General features: G+C 47.2%; 1 protein-coding gene across 2 annotated transcripts in view; it reads left to right on the top strand.

Moving 5' to 3' along the window:
- The first annotated feature begins 949 nt into the window (after nt 1–949).
- Nucleotides 950–14,585, top strand: part of PCYT1A (phosphate cytidylyltransferase 1A, choline) — a 32,696-nt gene continuing 19,060 nt past the window's right edge. The window contains exon 1 of one of the 2 annotated variants that reach the window (XM_053387372.1): nt 950–1,303. In XM_053387372.1, the coding sequence (XP_053243347.1) occupies nt 1,031–1,303 (273 nt within the window). In that variant the 5' untranslated portion in view covers nt 950–1,030. Of the gene's footprint in view, nt 1,304–5,798; nt 5,914–14,585 lie in introns of those variants that run through there. The other variant, XM_053387373.1, reaches the window with a different exon arrangement.

The following is a 14,585-nucleotide window of genomic DNA, read 5'->3' as shown; positions in this document are numbered from 1 at the left end:
CAGCTCCCTGCAGCAAGATACATGGCAGAAATGGAAGTGAGACGCACTTAAAAATGCCTAATATATCAAAAGATCTGCCCAGGGCGGTCTGAAACTACTCGATTTGCAGGGTTCATTTGGTCCTCAGTAACTGACAAGGCAAGAGGTGTGTTATGTCATCTTTAGATAAAGGCATTCTAGAGAAACGACGATCTCACGGTATCAACAGTTCAGAATTTATCTTGGCTGCTGCTGTGTATGAAGTGGCGGTTTGTGCATGAGCATTTAATACGCATGAGTTCACAAGATCCAGCTGCCCCTTCTGAGATTTAACTCCTAGAGACCGTTTAGAGGGAGAGGCAGCCTGAAGAACGACCATTTTCTGCCAACAGAATTTGCCTTTTGAAACCACAAAAAAAAACCTTTAAAAATCCCATGTTCAAACAGAAAGAACAATTTAACAGGCCAGGTATTAAACACGGGGCAATCCCCGTTAAATAGGAGCAGTTGGCGTGTATCCCAGGGCCATGCTTTCGAGTCGAGCTTCCACCTGGTTCTTTAATGCCCAGATGGTACTTGAAAACATTAAAAGAAGATGCTTATATGGTGTCAGACCTCCGGACCAAGGCTACAAGTCTGCAGAATCGTTCGCAGCCTTGCAAGCTTCCGTTATTTTAATCGAAAGACTCCAAGGACCGAGCGTAGGATGTTTTTTGTCACCATTTCCTTTTTTAAAAAAACAAAGGCTATTTCTCAGGGTTTTGCTTTGTATACGCAGAGCTGCTCCCTGGGACCTGTGCAATGGGCCTCCAGCCCAGTAGGGGGGAAATAGCAAAGGGCCCTGAATCAGCTACTCCTGCAGCTCCCTTCTATGTAGCAGGAAATGTCTTCCTCCGCAAGTGAGCAATGTCACCCCCTTGTGGTCTGCAAAGGGGGTGCAGCGCCAGGAAGTGGGAGGCCGCAGCATGCTTGGCCCCTCCTCCCGCTTCCTCTGCCCAGCTCCCCTCCGGTTGCTCTTCCGCAGCGTGGCCCCCCCCTCCACCCTCTGGCCATGGCAGACAAGCCGCTCAAGCACAGCAAGAAGTCCAAGCGGTGCCTGCTGTGCGAGGCGCCCTTCTCCGGGGCGGCCGAGGGGGACCTGTGCCCCAGGTGCTCCCTGACCCCCCTGGCCCCCATGCACACGGCACAGCCCAGCGTGGAGAGCCGGTGGCGAGACACCAGGGCCCCTTCCCCTGCGGGGAGCTGCGGCTCCGGGGACGACACGCAGGGCCAGGAGCAAGAGGAGGACAAGGAGGAGACAGGACGGCAGCTCCTGGCCGAGTGGGTAAGTCCCAAGTCTCTCTTCTTTTGCTTTGCTTCTCTTTTAATTTCATTTCTACTTTTGTTTTTTGAGACCTCCAGTCTCAGCGGTGTTGGAGCGGCTTATTAAGAAAGGGGTTAGCCTCTGAACATGTACAGAGCGCCGTTACCTCTGCTAAGAAATTGGGAGAGTCGTGGATTTCATTAAGAGCCCACCCCCTGATTGAATCAGACCCTCCAAGTGTCCCCATTTCCCAGGGGCAGTTTCGGATTTACAGCAGCCATCCCGGTTTCTGACCTGATCCCAGAATGTCCCGCTTTTCCTTAGTACTGCCCTATTTTCTTCTGAGAAATGTTGGAAGGGTATGGAGTTATGCAACCCCCAAGCCAAGGAGATAAGTAACTACAGCTTTAGAAGGCACCGGAAGGCAGCAGGAATTTTTAAATGTTTTGTTTTTATATACTGTATTTTTTGCTCTATAAGACTCACTTTTTCCCTCCTAAAAAGTAAGGGGAAATGTGTGCGCGTCTTATGGAGCGAATGCAGGCTGCGCAGCTATCCCAGAAGCCAGAACAGCAAGAGGGATTGCTGCTTTCACTGCGCAGCGATCCCTCTTGCTGTCCTGGCTTCTGAGGTTCAGAATATTTTTTTTCTTGTTTTCCTCCTCCGAAAACTAGGTGCCTCTTGTGGTCTGGTGCGTCTTATAAAGCGAAAAATACGGTATGTTGGAAGCTGCCCAGAGTGACTGGGGCAAGATGGGCATGGGTCAGATGGGCAGGGGGATAACGATGATGATAGTGGATTTGGACGCCCCTATTTTCATCAGAGAAATGTTGTCGGGTATGTTAGATCATTGGCGATTCACCCATTGCAAGCATGTCCTAAGTGTTAGGCCTGGATTCTATTGAAAAAGCATTCAGGCTCTGTAAGATCCAAATCTCCCTTTTTCCAGGACGGTTGTGAACTGCCTGAGATCTACAAATAAAGGGCAGAATGCAGTAATAATTTTCATACATTAGCTGGAGCTGTTTGGTGGAGCTGTTTTGCTGAATCAATTTAGTCCCGTTTGCCAAAGGGCCATGGCTCTCCAGTGGAGCCCATGGTGCATGTGAAAGGTCCCAGGCTCATGTTCTTGTCCCCACCAATTAAAAATGATCCCTGTAAGCAGATAGTGGAGGACATTTCTCTCTACCTGAAGCCCTGAAGATCTGCTAGCAGGCAGAGTAGACACCGGCACAGGGTAAGATGTACAAAACAGACTGACCTGCTATGAAGCATAGACATTTAAGTAGATCTGTATCTCTTTCACGCATTAACCAAGGGTATGCGATAGAGCCATTTAGCCAGATTTTTATTATTACCTTAACTTACGTGGTATGTTCTGTTCCTCTGGAGTGCAGCTGCCGATCCACTTTAAGGCTAACTCTTTTTTATATTAATAAGTGCGTAAGAATTGCCTTAGGGACACGGGTGGTGCTGTGGGTTAAACCACAGAGCCTAGGACTTGCCGATTGGAAGGTCGGTGGTTCGAATCCCCGCGACGGGGTGAGCTCCCATTTCTCGGTCCCTGCTCCCGCCAACCTAGCAGTTCAAAAGCACATCAAAGTGCAAGTAGATAAATAGGTACCACTCTGGCAGGAAAGTAAACAGTGTTTCCGTGTGCTGCTCTGGTTCGCCAGAAGCGGCTTAGTCATGCTGGCCACATGACCCAGAAGCTGTACACCGGCTCCCTCGGCCTATAGAGCAAGATGAGTGCCGCAACCCCAGAGTCGGTCACAACTGGACCTAATAGTCAGGGGTCCCTTTACCTTTAAGAATTGCCTTAGCATGCAGAAGCTGTGGGTTTTTAGCGAGCTCAAGCTCTTGGAAGGGTTGCCACAGTTGCTAAGGCTGTTATTTAAGCTCTATGCACCTAAACCAAGCATTAAGTTCTATTGAACTTGGTGGGATTTGCTTCTGAGCAGAGTTGCATAGATAGGGGCTGTGGTGTAAACAGACCCAGAGGCACATTTACTATGAAACTAAAGAATCCCAGAGGGGCCCCAGAATCGACTTCAGTCCACATTGCTTAAGTTTTTCGGGGTCTAGGAGACGAACGACTTAAACCAATTTATTTTTTGTTGTATATATTTCAACAACCCCAAAGTTTGCGAGTTAGCAGCACAGGTGTTGTAAAGGTGTGGTGATCTGCCGTGGAACAACCCTATGGAAGAAGATAACAGTGGTTACACAAACATCGTTGCCGGTTGCAAAGGGGCCGCCATGACAGCTTCAGGGCCCCCAAAATGTAGGTCCACCACAGAACAGACCACAACCAAAGTAGAGTTGAGGATGGTGCATTTCAAAGTAAGAGGAATAGGGAACATCCTGTAAATCAGCAGGAGGGTTGGTGAGCCTAGGTAGCAACGCAGGGGGACTGTTAATGGAATCCTACATTTTAGTATCTCTGTGCTTCTCTTTGCCTTTTGTCTCATACCTTTTTGGGAGATAGGAAGTTGTACGGTGCCATATACATAAGCACTTTCAGAAATATGAAATGATTATCTGGTTCAGAGTCCTATCCCCATCTACTTGGAAATAAATCTCATTGAATGTAATGGGGCCTATTTGTTTACTGTACAGTGGTACCTCAGGTTACAGAGGCTTCAGGTTACAGACTCCGCTAACCCAGAAATAGTGCTTCAGGTTAAGAACTTTGCTTCAGGAGGAGAACAGAAATTGTGCTCCGGCTGCGCGGCAGCAGCAGGAGGCCCCATTAGCTAAAGTGGTGCTTCAGGTTAAGAACAGTTTCAGGTTAAGAACAGACCTCTGGAACAAATTAAGTACTTAACCCGAGGTACCACTGTATTTTCAGACCATTACTGTCTCCCAAAGTGGCTCACATCAGGGGGACATAGGCTGCATACACACGATACCTTGAAAGCACATTTTGCCCCTCAAAGAATTCTGGGCATTGTAGTTTCTGGAAGGCTACTGGGCATGGTAACTTTGGAAGGGGTAAACTACAGAGCCCAGATTTCTCTGAGGGGGAAAGTGTGCTCCGAATGTACTTTAAGCATAGAGTGTGTACACAGCCAAAGAGACCTTGCCTTCAGGCTTGAAAACTTAAACAAGAGTGATATAAGGGAAGCAGAGGACAGGAAAAAGGTAGAGAAGGGAAATCAAGGCTAAAACCCATTCTGAGAACATGTGTATAGCATTGCACTGTACTGTAAGTTACAAATTAAGAAGACACTTCCTCAATTTTTCCTTCCGTCAGAAATTAACCAGATGTCCCTAGGCAAATTTACTTAAAATGTATAGCCCGCCACGCCTCTGGTATTCAAAGGAGGTAGCATTAGATTTAAAAACTACATCCACATGACTGCAAAGTGGAAACTGAACAATGCTATGCCTTGTTAGCATTACACAATGAAAGATCACTACAGTACTGTATTGTAACAACAACGCACTGATATCTTAATATTATGCAGTTAGTCTCAAGCGCACAGCTTTTAACCACAGTGGCACAATGCAATATTTGTTTTAGGAGAATGTTTAATTATGCACTGCTGTGCTGCTACGGTTTCGAAAAGCTAGGCAAACAGCAGCATATTACTGTAGGACTTCGTAATCCAAAGTATTGCCATCATCCCGAAATCCTCCAATGAACGGCGGTATAGCAATTTAATTAATAAATAAATAAATAAATAAATAAATAAATGGAAAAGGGTGCCCAGAAGGGTCTCACCACACAACCACAGAGGTAAAACTACCTCTTCGTTAGTCGCCTTTTATATTGCCTAAGGCAGCCCAAAGTCGCTTACAAGCACATGTCTATTCCTACAGATCACGGAGTTGGAAGGGACCCTGAGGGTCATCTAGCCCAACCCACTAGGGGCACGGGAGAAATCTTTTTGCCCAATGCTGGGCTCGAACCCACAACCCTCAGATTAAGAGTTTTGTGCTCTGCCGACTGGGCTATCAAGGCAAAACACAGCGGAGAGGGAGGGAGAACAGGCCCAAGCCCCCGCCAAGCACAAGGCTGCGAAAGGTCTGTCGCTTTCCTAGTGGGACTGGGCGTGGATTGCCGTCCGTAGAGCGTAGGAGGCTCTTCATCTCAAGAGTCGTGGGTTCGAGACCCGCGTTGAGCAAAAAATGGCGGGGGTGGGGTTGGACTAGATCAAGCACCCCCAGACATAGCTGTCAACTTTTCCCTTTTCTTGCGAGGAATCCTATTCGGAATAAGGGAATCTCCCTTTTAAAAAGGGAAACGTTGACAGCTATGCCCCCAAACTCGGCCCTCCAGATGTTTTGGAACTACAACTCCCACCATCCCTAGCTAACAGGACCAGTGGTCAGGGATGTTGGAAATTCTAGTCCCAAAACATCTGGAGGGCCAAGTTTGGGGGGTGCCTGGACTAGTTGACCCCCGGGGGTCCCTTCCGACTCTATCATGCTATATTATGGTTCGATTTCTCCCATCCCCGGAACCTTCCGCGTCTGGGTGGCGGTTTCCGGTGGGAGCAGCAGAGAGGGGCGGACCGTTTCGGCCGGTCCGTCGCCGGGAGGGTCCGGCCGGAAACACTTCCGCTCGGCCCCGTTGGCGCTGCGCGAAGGGGAGCCGGAGAGCGGAGACCGAGGGAGGCAGGCGGGTAGGTCGGAGCCGCGCCGGTCGGGGCCGGGGGTCGTGGTATTGGGGAGGGGGCTTGTGGGAGTGCCTGGCCCGGGCGAGGCCCCCCTGACTCCCTCCTGGAGGGGAAAAGGGGGCCCTAAATCCCTTTCCCCCCATAGAGGGGGGGGCCTCCCCTGCCTGGTGATGCCTCTCGCCTGAAAGGGAAGGCGGTGGGGCTGGTTGTGGGCGGGGGAATACAGGAGGGGAGGGGGGCCTTGCTGGGTTTTCTTGGGGGGCGCGATCCCACCCCCCACCCCCCCAAAAAAATCTGGTGGTGGAGTGACTTCAGAGCAACCCATCGCAATCTCTCGCAGCCCTAAATAGGGTTGCCAAATTTAGGAGAGAGAGAGAGAGAGGACGCTATGACGGCCATTCAAAGGACATAAAGGCAGTTCGTCTCAAAGTTTATCCCTGAAGAAGAGGACGTGTCTTGGATAAAAAAGGACACACGGCAGCCCCCAGCAGGAGGGTCCCTCTGGGGCTCGTCGCACACGCGGATTTGTAAATCTGTCTGCCCTTAGCTGCCCAGAGCTTCAGTTCATGGTATTTTGCCATGTATTCAGCTCTGCCATGTAAATACTTACAGATTTGGTATGTATCAGTGTCACGGTATGACACTGAAGGTTTGACAGGCGTTTAGGATGAGTTGTGTGAATTGCTTTTTGAAGGAAGGTAGCCACTGTTCAGACTGTGAACTGCATGACATGTTTCTTAGGTGCAGTGACTGTAGGGAGGAGGCAGTCGGATTGCAGCAGTTCCAAATAAGTTCATATCTACATCACTATCATGCTGCCACAATAGTAGCCCTTGTCCATGATCTATTTTGCTGTAATAAGTGTGGGGGTTTTTCTGCCTTGGGCTTTCTTTGCAATGGTCTCAAATTAGTTTTGTGGGGAGACTGTGGTGTAATTTAGATCTTGCAGCACTTATATAGACATCTTTGTGCTTCTATAACCATTGCCTTTATGAGAGCCGAACCTCTGAGGTAGCAAGAAATGATGACAAAAGGTTCTGTGGCAATAAATTTTAACGATATATTATGGCATTAGCTTTTGGGGATCAGAGTTGCCTTTATCAGATGTGTGAAGTGATAACTTCAATGGGCAGGTGAATATACTCTCCGGTTGAGAGAGAGTGCTTTACAGGCCAGGGCCAAAAGGCAAAGAAAATGCAAGATTGAATGGTCTGTGTGTCACATGGAAAGCCTGGGGGGGCGGGTTAGATATCATATGCCAGGCATGTCCAACAGGTCGATTGCGATCTGCTGGTCGATCGCAGGGTGTTCCTGGTCCACCCTCTTCCTACTGCCCACACTGTCTTCTTCCAGTGTTTATTTCTTGCAACAGCTGCAGAATAGTTCAGTGAGTGCCCACCTGCTAAGTTGCTTTGCATGTTTTCCATTCCTCATCACCTCCCACTATAATGCATAAAGAATTAGCCTACACTTTTCCATTTCACCACCGCACAATCATAGAGGTAAATCTCTATGGACACAATTTTCTCTTTAGTCCCTTGAACTGTTTCTGAAACAGCTTGTGGGAGGAAGGCATGCAGAGACGGAAGCAGTTCAACAAGTGAAGGACAAAGGCTTCTGCTGTCTCTCTTCTCCCCACCCATCTGAGGAGTTCTGGAAACTACAGAGAGAAGTGTCACCAGAGAAGCAGTGGCTCGATGACAACCACTTTGTGACTAAGAGGCTTGAACCCTTCTATCCGTAGTTGCAAAATCCATTCCTGAGCCCAGGCTCTCAGAAGTAAAGTGTCTGTCCCTCATGACTCACTGTGCTGGGTCAAAGCAGTGGTGACCTTGCAAGGCAAAGCGAGTCAGTGCCTCAGAAAAAGAAAGTGACACATTCCTCTAAAGTAAGGAATGAGCATTCACATTGGTCTGCAACAGCAAAAAGTGGACATCCTGAGAAGAGAGAGTAACCCAGATCCAAGTCTCTTTGGTTTTTATTTTTCTTTGTTGGACTATGCTGGCCTTAGGAACTGCCATTGGAACATTCCAGCCCTTTAATTATATTAGCCTTGCAAATAATTTTATAGGGGGTGATCACTCATACATCCCTACTTACACCCCAGCGGTTATGTAGTTCACCTTTCTGATTTTCTTCCATCTTTAAAGGGCTGCACCATATGTGGTGCTGCTGAAATTTGCAACTTGGGCAATTACATGATGGCAGTTGCAACCTGTTCCAGATGAGTAGCGCATTTAGTATCTTAAGTCACATCAGCTTCTCCTCTGGATGAAAAAAAAACCCCAGAAAGGCGGTGACATGAGTTTCAAATGCAAATATATCCCCAAACTTCAAAAGATGTGATCACAGCATGAGGTTTACATTATCAAGTACAAATAACAGCTGCAGGGAGATTATTTTTGGAGACAGTGACCTAAATGAATGAGCATTCCCTTTAGACCTCAAAACCTGATCTTCCTATAATTGCGTGCCTGCAGTTGCTGAACGCTCCAATTGTTTTAATTGTGACGTGGATATTGTGCTGCTTGCCACAGAATATATCCCCGCTTGGACAACTGCCAAGGAAGTATAAGGGCGTGGAGCTTGTGGTGGGCAGATCGACCTGAGTTAAAAGCCTGGTTGCTTCTTTGTCTTGACTGTCCTGAAATACTTCCTGGTGTTGCAGAGGGAAGGTTTAGTTTGCTTTTGCTGTGGTTTTTGTGTTAAATAAAACACAAAGGACGGCAAAGACCTGCAGAATGGCAGAAACATGCAGAAACCAGTTTGGAGAATCTTGCCCATTGACCATAAGATGAATGTAAATGAATAGGTTCTTCGCCTACATCAGCAAAGGAGAACTTGTAGCCCTGCAGATGTTGTTGAACTCTTGTTATCACCCATCCCTGCCAGCATGACTACCAGTCAGGGAAAATGAGAGATGATCAAAGCCATTGATAGCCTTATTCACCATGAATTTGTCTAAAGTTAAAGGGACCCCTGACCATTAGGTCCAGTCGTGACCGACTCTGGGGTTGCGACGCTCATCTCGCTTTATTGGCCGAGGGAGCCAGCGTACAGCTTCTGGGTCATGTGGCCAGCAAGACTAAGCCGCTTCTGGCGAACCAGAACAGCGCACAGAAATGCCATTTACCTTCCCGCTGGAGCAGTACCTATTTATCTACTTGCACTTTTACGTGCTTTCGAACTGCTAGGTGGGCAGGAGCAGGGACCGAGCAACGGGAGCTCACCCCGTCACGGGGATTCGAACTGCCGACCTTCTGATCGGCAAGTCCTGGGCTCTGTGGTTTAACCCACAGCGCCACCCGCGTCCCTATGAATTTGTCTAATCCTCTTTTAAATCCAGGGCGGATGTCATCACTGCATCTTCATATCCATATCTATAAGACCGTTCTAGATGGGAATCTCGTGCTTATTTAATTCATGTTTGAATCGTTCCACATAAAATATCCCAGAGGGATTTAACAATAAAAACAAATTCAAGTCCAGCATAGATAGGCTGGGATGAAAATCTCCACTTAAAAGACTTAGTGGAAAAGGAAGGTCTTCAGTATGTGCCCAAAATATAATAGAGACAGGGCTTCTCTGATATGTGAGACATGGGAAGGGCTGGAGACTTTAAGCCATTCTAAACATTTGTTTATTGGGAGAGGTGATGACATTGAGTAAGGACTTTCTTCGGTGTGAGGATGTATAAAAATGTTGCTATATTATTTGTCTTTACTTGCCTTAACTATATCCAGTTCTAGGCATTTATTGGAAAAAGAAATAATCTTTCTTGCCTTGGGAATTCGTCCAGCGAACAGCTGGCGGAATGCAAGATTTGGGTGTGGATTTGCTCAGCAGGCGTGTGAGTCAGCGAAAGAGGCATTACAGTATTGGCAGCAAATCATCGTGCCTGGCACTGCTCGGGTGAACTGATAACTTGGAAATGCAGAACTATCCTGTCTCAGTCTCGGCACTGGAACTGGAAGCTCTGCAGGGTATGCAGATTTTGGGGTTTGACTCTCCTACCTCTGCAATTAGGTCTTTGGATAAAGCTCACTTCTGCCCCCATGAAACCTCCCTCCAGGCAGCTGTCTGTAGGCATTTTCCAGAGGGTCTACTTCATCTTTCACCTCCTACTGATAAGTAGCAAGATTTTTCCAGCAGGCTCCCTCTGCTTCCTTTATCTGAACCAGATCCTTTCCAACCTACTTTGCGTGAAAAGGCGAGTTATTTCCTCATTCCATTGCTTTGTTGATACTTTGCCCAGAATGCTGGATTATCAGGCATTGTTAACAGCGTGCAATTTTTTTCTGGGTGTCAAAAAACCCACTCTCAGTGCAAAGACTAGCAAACTTTCACTCAGCTTTGAAACCCGTGGCAAGCATTCTTTAGCAATACAAGAAAACATTCCTTTGATTCTGGACCTGTGAAAGGTCTGCATGGGTTCTGCTTTTCAGCCTGGAACCAGTTTCTGCCTCTTGTCTTTCAAACCTCCTGTTTCCCTCTGTTCCGAGGTGTGCAAAGCTCTGCTCTTTTCCAGATATGTTGGGTTTCACTCCAGAAGCATGGATAGGGCCCATGGGTTCCATCTTGTCTATGTACTCTTGCGTCCCACTTGGTATGAAATGTTGGGGCTCTGTGGTGTACATTGGCTGCCAGCAGCTCTCCAGGGTTTCAGGTAGGAGTCTCTCCCACCCCCCACCCCCCGGCAGTGTTAGAAACACATATACTGTATATAAGCTATGTAGGTGCCAAATGGCTCCTCAAACCAAGGTTACAGTCACCAGAATGGAATTTCTAGTTGGCATTTTTGGGCAAGACGGCTCTAAAGTTTTATTTTTCAAATGATGAACCTACTGTGAATCATTCTCAGTTAAACATCTGGCTAGCTCAGATGACAACCCTGAGGTTCAAGTTAAGAGCTCTGAGAACTTAAAGAAGAAAAGTCACTTTATCTCGGGACAGTCCATATCATGGGTAGGCAAACGAAGGCCTGGGGCCAGATCTGGCCCAATCGCCTTCTCAATCCAGCCCGCGGATGGTCCAGGAATCAGCGTGTTTTTGCATGAGTAGAATGTGTGCTTTTATTTAAAATGCATCTCTGGGTTATTTGTGGGGCCTGCCTGGTGTTTTTACATGAATAGAATGTGTTATTTTATTTAAAATGCATCTCTGGGTTATTTGTGGGGCATAGGAATTTGTTCATTTCTCCCCCAAAAATGTAGTCCGGCCCCCCACAAGGTCTGAGGGACAGTGGACTGGCCCCCTGCTGAAAAAGTTTGCTCAGTCCTGGTCCATATATATATTGGCCTATTCCGACCTCTTTTACTTAATGGCTCCTGCTCCTGCTCAGGCTGCACAGAAAAAGCATTTTGGTTCCAGAAATCCATTCTGATTGTGCAGATAAAATACAACTGATAGAATTCTACAGGGTGGGGCATTAGTTTGTGAAAACAGTCAAGATCCAATGATCCCCAGGCAAACACCTCCAAAAAGTGGAGATGTCGGGCGCTATCCTGGTGCCCAGGCATCATCACTTGGTTGCAAGTAGCCAAGTAGCAGATGCTCTACCACCGGTCCAGTGAGGAGTGTGGCCAGTTCTGGTGACCAGGCAGAGAGAGCCTGAGGTTCCCTGATCCCTGTCTCATAAAGTGAGGAATGCAGGGGGTGGTTGTGTCACAGTCCCATACACAGCACCGTAAACATGAGATCCAGCAAAAAGAAGTTGGCGTGGGTGTGAACCAAGTGAACCAAGCGGTTAATGTACTGGCAAAACAAGTTAAGTGGTGTAGATTAAACACCTTAAAGAGAGCCGGGATGGGCCAAGGCAGAGCGAGACGAGCCATGCTTGTCGTTCCTGTGTTCTTGTATTTAGCCTCACAAAAAGTAGTGTGTGCTGGTTTTACCAGAGACCCATTTTGGGAATATTCTAAAGACATTTCCTCTGTAAGTTAAAGAGAAAGTGTGCAAAATTTAGCAGTGCCTCAAAGGTCAGGGCGAAACTTTCTATACAAATATTCTGCTGTTGAATTGGTGTGGTTTAGTATTCAGATTTGCACCACTGTTTAGGAAATAAATATTTGAAGACATATAATTTTAATAATTTGAATACATATTATTGCTTGTTAGCTGCCCTGAGCCCAGCCTTGGCTGGGGAGGGCAGGGTATAAATAATAATAATAATAATTATTATTATTATTATTATTATTATTATTGAAAACTGGATTTAAATCAGTTAATTGGCCTTTTTTCCACTGCTGACTTAAATAGTCTGCATGACTGTTGATATTATATTGCTTGGAGTTAAATCAGTCTTGGGCTACTGTTGAAAACAGGATGCTGGACTTAGAGGGGCGATCTGGTTCTGCAACGATCTGCATTAGATTCTTGGGCCCATTCTCCTTATGACTGAGGTTGGGAGGGTGGCACTGCCAACTTTTGCAGTCGGGGGGTTAACACCTCTTCTGGGTTTTTAACTGAAGCTGAACTCTGATTATCAGGATGCAGCATGTCTTGACTGATACTGGTCTGGTTCAGACGTAACACTAAACCACTGTTTTTTAAGTTATGGTTTATTAAAGCATGGCTTAGCTTTATGTGTGAACTCTGCCCAGCAGCTGAATTTTATTGCCAACACACCGTGATCTGAAGCTATGATTTATTGTTGGCTTGTTTTGTTTTAACCTGCAGATCCTTGAGCTTGGTTTGTTCATCCACCCCACGCAAGCCATTGTTTGTTTGATCCTGGCGTAACCCATTGTTAATTCATGGTTTGTTGCATTGTTTGATGTTAACCAGGCTATTGTAAGTTATGCATAGTAAGGAATACAGGATTCAAATGCCCTCAGGCAGTAGGGTCACAGGGCTATTAGCCTTTCCTATCTAAAACAATGGTGTGCCTGCATCTGTTTCTGGTTTTGCCTCTCCCCAACAGCTCACTGCAGAACTTTAGCACAAAATGAGACATGTAATGAGCTGCTCATGGTTATACGGGGCAGGGAAATTTCTGCCAACAGAATCCAGAAAGAGGAAATGGTTGCATCTCCTCATTTTGGAAGTGCTGTTGGGAGACTGAGCTAATAGCCTCCAATAGCCCTCTCCTCTGTGTGTTTGTCTAATCCTTTTTTAAAGCCATCCAAGTTGGTGGCCGCCACGGCTTCCTGTGGAAGTGAGTTCCCTAGTCTGACTGTGCTCTGCATAATGAAGTACAGTGGAACCTTGGTTCTCAAACTTAATCCGTTCCAGGAGTCCTTTCGACTCCCAAAACCATTCGGAAACCAAGGCACGGCTTCTGATTGGCTGCAGGAGCTTCCTGCACTCAAACAGAAGCCGTGGAAGCCGCGTCGGACGTACAGCTTCTGAAAAAGGTTCGCAAACCAGAACACTTACTTCCAAGTTTGCGGCGTTCGGGAGCCAATTTGTTTGGCAACTAAGCTATTCAGGAACCAAGGTAGCACTGTACTTTGTTTTACCTCTCCTAAATCTTTCAGCAACTAATCTTCCAACTTCTATTCTTTATTTGTTTGTTTGTTTATTTATTTATTTATTTTAAAAAACAATTTTCATTGGTTTTTGAACAAATACAATAACCATTAAACACTTATCCAGCAGTATAGCTAACGGTGTTTGTTTGATCCATTGTCTCTGGGCATACGGTTACACATTCAACATTCAAACAGGTTACTTAGCATAACCTCTCCACTGAGACTATTGAGCGGTTGGTGTAAGAAGGTCTTGATTTTAGCCATTCACATAGTTCAAGAAAGGGGTCCACGTTTCTTGGAAGCTGCCTCTATCCGTTATGCCTTTAATTGCCCTCTTGTGTCTGGTGAGACACTCAGACATTGCTGCGTCCCAGATACTATTTCCCCATAACTTGAGGGGCATTTCAGTCTGCTTCTTCCATTGCTGGTAAAGGTAAAGGTACCGCTGCCCGTACGGGCCAGTCGTGTCCGACTCTGGGGTTGCGTGCTCATCTCGCTCTAGAGGCCGGGAGCCGGCGCCGTCCGAAGACACTTCCGGGTCACGTGGCCAGCGTGACGAAGCTGCGGCTGGCGAGCCAGCACCAGCGCAGCACACGGAAACGCCGTTACCTTCCCGCTATAAAGCGGTACCTATTTATCTACTTGCACTTAGGGGTGCTTTCGAACTGCTAGGTGGGCAGGCGCTGGGACCGCTGAGCTACTGCTAATTGTGCTGCGGTCAGTGAGAAGCCTGCTAATTCACTGTGGTCCCAATGTTCCTATGTAGAATAGAGTCTGTGGAAGGCACCAGGGAATCCTGCAACTGCAGAGGAAGCTGAAAAGGTTCTGCCATGTCGCTGGGACCTTTGGAAGAGACAGGTCCTTGGCTCATTTTGGTTAAGGTCTCTGCTTTGTGTGTCCCCCCCCCACACACACACAACAGCTCAATCTTTTGCCCACTGCTTTTAACTGAGTGCTAAAATAAGCCCTGCCACTGAGTTCTCTCTCTCCACACCCCCTTCTCTCTCTGTTCTTGCATTCCTGCTGGGTCATGGGAGAAAGACCTTCCTTGCTGCCAGCTGGTTTTTACTGCCCTCTTGTCACTATGGCAGATAAGAGGCGGCTCAGAGGAGGACTCAAAACATTCCCACCTTGACCCTCTTCCGCTGAAAGCCAGCTGGCTCTTGGCAGCTCAGACGATCTGCTCCTCTGATCAACCCACTACAC

Source organism: Podarcis raffonei, chromosome 5, assembly GCF_027172205.1.
Source record: "Podarcis raffonei isolate rPodRaf1 chromosome 5, rPodRaf1.pri, whole genome shotgun sequence".
NCBI lineage: Eukaryota > Metazoa > Chordata > Lepidosauria > Squamata > Lacertidae > Podarcis > Podarcis raffonei.
This window is presented reverse-complemented; position numbering and strand designations above follow the sequence as displayed.